General features: G+C 47.9%; 1 protein-coding gene across 1 annotated transcript in view; it reads left to right on the top strand.

Moving 5' to 3' along the window:
* Positions 1–2,617: 2,617 nt before the first annotated feature.
* TAF2 (TATA-box binding protein associated factor 2) overlaps positions 2,618–6,000 on the top strand; it is a 190,379-nt gene continuing 186,996 nt past the window's right edge. The window contains exons 1-2 of the mRNA XM_040432008.1: positions 2,618–2,847; positions 5,054–5,108. Coding sequence (XP_040287942.1) covers positions 2,795–2,847; positions 5,054–5,108 — 108 coding nt within the window. The 5' untranslated portion in view covers positions 2,618–2,794. The remainder of the gene's footprint in view (positions 2,848–5,053; positions 5,109–6,000) is intronic.

Genomic DNA, 6,000 nt, shown 5'->3' with positions numbered 1-6,000 from the left:
AGACAGAAGAGAAGCCGGGCTGCGCGAACAAGTGGATTAAGTTAAATTAACGGATCTGTCACGGGAGAAAACACGGATTGAACACGGTCTGTATTACCAGTGATCCAAAAGTGACACAGACTTCTGCATGAGGCATTAGGCCGTGTTCACATTGATCAGTGATTGTGAGCCAAAACCAGGAGCAGCGCTTGGGGCCTAAGGGTTAAATGAGTGTTTATGAGCTGTGAGGAAATTAAAGATAATTTCAGTGTATGTGATAACCTGAAGGCTGTAGAAGACAGTCAATTTTTTTTTTTATAATTAATTAGGACCAATTGGATAAATCCCTTTTAACCCAAACTAAGTAAAATGCAATAATAAAAAAAATGCTTCCACAGGTGTCCCTAGCGTTTCAAGGGTTTTTTCAGGATTTGCTACTCTTTTAAGTAAGCCCCTCAGTGTGTTGTACCTAATGAAAGTATCCGGATCGCATGAGTTTTTCACGTGCGTGAAGAAATAAAATGAGGAATAACAATACATCTCCCATCGGTGATGCAATCCGTTTTTTCACGCAAGGCCCATTCACTTCTATGGAGCCAGGACCACTGTAAAAAAGCAGAATATAGAATGTGCTGTGATTTTTCCTGAACGCAGAGATGATGTGTGAAAAATTAGGTTTCCGCACGGAAAAGGGACAGTGTGAAATTCAAATTCCCCTGGAAATAATGGGACACAGTTTGCATGTGAAATTTAAAAGGGTTGTTCCACAAAAAAAATATTCTACAGTTTTCAAACCCACCTGGATCTGAATACTTTAGTAATTGGATGTAATAAAAAATTTAGCGCAGCCACTGAGTTATTCAATAAAATCTATCTGTATAGCGCCACCTGCTGTTTGTTTTTTCTTATTTCTTTGACCTGCTCACTGAGAAGGTCGCACATGCTCAGTTTCATCCTTCAACTGCCTCCTGAGCTGTGATGGGGAAAGCTAAGACACACCCCCTGAGCTGTGATAGGGAGAGCTGAGACACGCCTCTGAGCTTTGATAGGGAGCTCTGAGACACGCCCCCAGAGCTGTGATAGGGAGATCTGAGAAACGCCCCTGAGCTGCAGCAGAAAAGACACGCCCCCTGAGCTGCCAGCTTGCTATAAATCCAGCAGAGCAATAAATGTGGAGATCTCTGGATCCATGTGAGGTACAGGGCTGGTTCTAGCTTTGTTAGGCCTCATGCACACAAAACGTATTTTCTTTCCGCGTCCGCTCCGTTTTTTTTTGCGGACCGAATATGGAACCATTCATTTCAATGGGTCCGGAAAAAAAACGGAAGTTACTCCATGTGCATTCCATTTCTGTATGTTCGCATTTCCGTTCCGCAAAAAAATAGAACATGTCCTATTATTGTCTGCATTACGGAAAAGGATAGTACTGTTCTATTAGGGGCCAGATGTTCTGTTCCGCAAAATACGGAATGCACACGGACGTCATCCGCCATCTGAACAAACCCTTAAAGGGGCAACCTTTGAATTAGGCTACATGCACACAAACTTTTGTTTCCGTTTCCATATTTCCGTTTTTTTTTCCGTATGCATTCCGTTTCCGTATTTCCGTTTTTCCGTTCCGTTTAAAGATGGAACATGTCCTATTATTGCCCTCAAATCACGTTCCGTGGCTCCATTCAAGTCAATGGGTCTGCAAAAAAATGGAACACATACGGAAATGCATCCGTATGTCTTCCGTATCCGTTCCGTTTTTGCGGAACCATCTATTGAAAATGTTATGCCCAGCCCAATTTTTTCTATGTAATTACTGCTTACTGTATATGCCATACGGAAAAATTGAACCGAAACGGAAACACAATTGAAAAAAATAATGGAACAACGGATCTGTGAAAAACGGACAGCAAAACACTGAAAAACCCATACGGTCGTGTGAAAGAGGCCTAAATGGGGAAACGACTTGTTAAGGGCTCATGCACACGAACGTATTTTTTTCCGTTTCTGTTCCATTTTTTAACAGGTCCGTATGCAGAACCATTCACTTCAATTGGGCTTGAAAAAAACGGAAATGACGCTGTGTGCATTCAGTGTCCATATGTCTGTTCCGCAAAAAAAGTAGAACATGTCTTATTCTTGTCCGTTTGTTACATTGTTACAATGGATACGCAAAAAACGGATGCAATACAGATGTCACAAGGATGTAATCCGTTTTTTTTTTTTTTTTGCAGATCCGTGTTTTACGGACCGCAAAATACATACGGTTATGTACATAAGCCCTGATATATATCGCGTTTCTTTATGAATGCAGTTTTGACAAATGCACCACAGAAAATAGAAGCGACATTCTGTATTCAGAGTTCCTATTGAAATGGGCAGGGTGAAAATGCATGAAAAACCACATTGGAATAAAAATCACATCTTAAAAATCCTGGAGGAACCCTGAAGCAGATTCTGCATCAGTTTTTTTTTTCCAGCACAGAAAAAAAAAAAAAACCTCAGTGTGAACATACCCTCAAACCCTTACCACTGGTAAGTTACCAGCCTGTAGTGTAGAAATGGCAATATGCCCCAATCAAAGATGGCGGCGGGGCTTCAGTCACATGATCAGCAAGGACCTCGCGAGAAGAGACGTCTGCGGGAAGCGGAAGTGCCAGCCGGTTGTGGCTCAGAACTGGGAGCGGGAGAGGAGTTAGTTCTGGGAACGGAGAGTCCTAAGTAACCATAGTAACACAGCGCCGCCGCTCCTGACACCGGGGGCCCCGGCGGCCACAGAGCCCGGGACACCAGCCGCGGGGCCTCCGAGTGCGGAGCTGTCACCATGAACAGGAAGAAGGGAGACAAAGGCTTCGAGAGCCCCCGACCATACAAACTATAAGTATCTGTGTGTGCTGTACATGTGTGTGCCCCTCCTGTCATGTGTGTACATGTATGTGTGCCCCTCCTGTCATGTGTGCATGTATGTGTGTGTGCTCCTCCTGTCATGTGTACATGTGTGTGTGCCCCTCCTGTCATGTGTACATGTGTGTGTGCTCCTCCTGTCATGTGTACATGTATGTGCTCCTCCTGTCATGTATGTGTGCTCCTCCTGTCATGTGTACATGTGTGTGTGCTCCTCCTGTCATGTGTACATGTATGTGTGCTCCTCCTGTCATGTGTACATGTATGTGTGCTCCTCCTGTCATGTGTACATGTATGTGTGCTCCTCCTGTCATGTGTACATGTATGTGTGCCCCTCCTGTCATGTGTACATGTATGTGTGCCCCTCCTGTCATGTGTACATGTATGTGCTCCTCCTGTCATGTGTGTACATGTGTATGTGCTCCTCCTGTCATGTGTGTACATGTGTATGTGCTCCTCCTGTCATGTGTGTACATGTGTGTGTGCCCCTCCTGTCATGTGTGTACATGTGTGTGTGCCCCTCCTGTCATGTGTGTACATGTATGTGTGCCCCTCCTGTCATGTGTGTGTGCCCCTCCTGTCATGTGTGTACATGTGTGTGTGCCCCTCCTGTCATGTGTGTACATGTATGTGTGCCCCTCCTGTCATGTGTGTACATGTATGTGTGCCCCTCCTGTCATGTGTGTACATGTATGTGTGCCCCTCCTGTCATGTGTGTACATGTATGTGTGCCCCTCCTGTCATGTGTGTACATGTATGTGTGCCCCTCCTGTCATGTGTGTACATGTATGTGTGCCCCTCCTGTCATGTGTGTACATGTGTGTGTGCCCCTCCTGTCATGTGTGTACATGTGTGTGTGCCCCTCCTGTCATGTGTGTACATGTATGTGTGCCCCTCCTGTCATGTGTGTACATGTGTGTGTGCCCCTCCTGTCATGTGTGTACATGTGTGTGTGCCCCTCCTGTCATGTGTGTACATGTGTGTGTGCCCCTCCTGTCATGTGTGTGTGCCCCTCCTGTCATGTGTGTGTGCCCCTCCTGTCATGTGTGTGTGCCCCTCCTGTCATGTGTGTGTGCCCCTCCTGTCATGTGTGTGTGCCCCTCCTGTCATGTGTGTGTGCCCCTCCTGTCATGTGTGTGTGCCCCTCCTGTCGTGTGTGTGTGCCCCTCCTGTCGTGTGTGTGTGCCCCTCCTGTCGTGTGTGTGTGCCCCTCCTGTCGTGTGTGTACATGTATGTGTGCCCCTCCTGTCGTGTGTGTACATGTATGTGTGCCCCTCCTGTCGTGTGTGTACATGTATGTGTGCCCCTCCTGTCGTGTGTGTACATGTATGTGTGCCCCTCCTGTCGTGTGTGTACGCGCGTGTGCGCCCCTCCTGTCATGTGTTTACGCGCGTGTGTGCCCCTCCTGTCGTGTGTGTGTGTGTGTGTGTGTGTGTGTGTGTGCGCTCCTCCTGTCGTGTGTGTACATGTATGTGCGCTCCTCCTGTCGTGTGTGTACATGTGTGTGCGCTCCTCCTGTCGTGTGTGTACATGTGTGTGCGCTCCTCCTGTCGTGTGTGTACATGTGTGTGCGCTCCTCCTGTCGTGTGTGTACATGTGTGTGCGCTCCTCCTGTCGTGTGTGTACATGTGTGTGCGCTCCTCCTGTCGTGTGTGTACATGTGTGTGCGCTCCTCCTGTCGTGTGTGTACATGTGTGTGCGCTCCTCCTGTCGTGTGTGTACATGTGTGTGCGCTCCTCCTGTCGTGTGTACATGTGTGTGCGCCCCTCCTGTCATGTGTGTACGCGCGTGTGCGCCCCTCCTGTCATGTGTGTACGCGCGTGTGCGCCCCTCCTGTCATGTGTGTACGCGCGTGTGTGCCCCTCCTGTCATGTGTGTACGCGCGTGTGTGCCCCTCCTGTCATGTGTGTACATGTATGTGTGCTCCTCCTGTCATGTGTGTACGCGCGTGTGTGCCCCTCCTGTCATGTGTGTACGTGCGTGTGTGCCCCTCCTGTCATGTGTGTACGCGCGTGTGTGCCCCTCCTGTCATGTGTGTACGCGCGTGTGTGCCCCTCCTGTCATTTATTTTAATTTTCTTGCATGTGTGTCATCATACATTTTCTCTATCCAGAGCAGACATGATGATATTTCACATGTTGGTTACATGTATAACGTGATGTCTTTGTTTTCCCTACACGACGCACCAGGTCGTCTGCATTAACAACATCAATTTTCAGCGGAAGTCTGTGATTGTGAGTACTACTCCTCCTGTCATGGTGGGATACTGTGCGTTATCATTCTACGCCACCCTTACAAGTGAGACTTAGGGCTCTTTCACACGAGCGTGTCCCTTGTGGGAATCGCGCGCCATCTGTGAGAGGGATCGTGCGTTCTGGACTTAGGAAGCGCAGGGCATTGTCACGATTGATAATGCTGTGTGCCTCTGCCTGACCTTCCTAATATATAGGATCATACTGACAGCTTTATGTCAGTATAATTCTGTTACAGGAAGGTCAGGCAGAGGCACACAGCATTATCAGTCCAACACAATATACAAAGTCTCCAATACGTTGCCTGTCACTTTTGCGCTACAGGTCCACAGTGAAGTGGGTAAAGTTCACACGGTAATGCTTTATAATTGTCGGACCGCGCTGTTCGGAATCCTCAGAAAGTGTTCCTCTTTAATTTGGAGCCACGTGCACCTTCAGACATAGGAAAACATCGGTGTCCACATAAGACGCCCTCCTTCTCGGTGAGCCACTCCGTGAATCAGCAAAGGTCGCACCGTCAGCCAGGGGCATCATGAAGGGGGAGCGAAACCCGGCTTGGGCAGGAATACGAGGGCTTACAGCTTTGATCACATGCTTGAAACTTGCTTACATTTGTGAGTATAATAAATTATAAAAATTGACCCTGGCCCTGAAATGTGGATACCGATGTTTTCCTATGTCTGAAGGTGCACGTGGCTCCAAATTAAAGAGGAACACTTTCTGAGGATTCTGAACAGCGCGGTCCGACAATTATAAAGATTTACTGTGTGAACTTCCGCGGCCAAGAGTGGTCCGTGGTATGCCGGGCTGGATCCCTGTTCAGAGCAGGAGTGCACGGCGTCATTGGTTGCTATGACGCCGTGCGCTTCATGCC

Source organism: Bufo bufo, chromosome 5, assembly GCF_905171765.1.
Source record: "Bufo bufo chromosome 5, aBufBuf1.1, whole genome shotgun sequence".
NCBI classification, from domain to species: Eukaryota; Metazoa; Chordata; class Amphibia; order Anura; family Bufonidae; genus Bufo; species Bufo bufo.
This window is presented reverse-complemented; position numbering and strand designations above follow the sequence as displayed.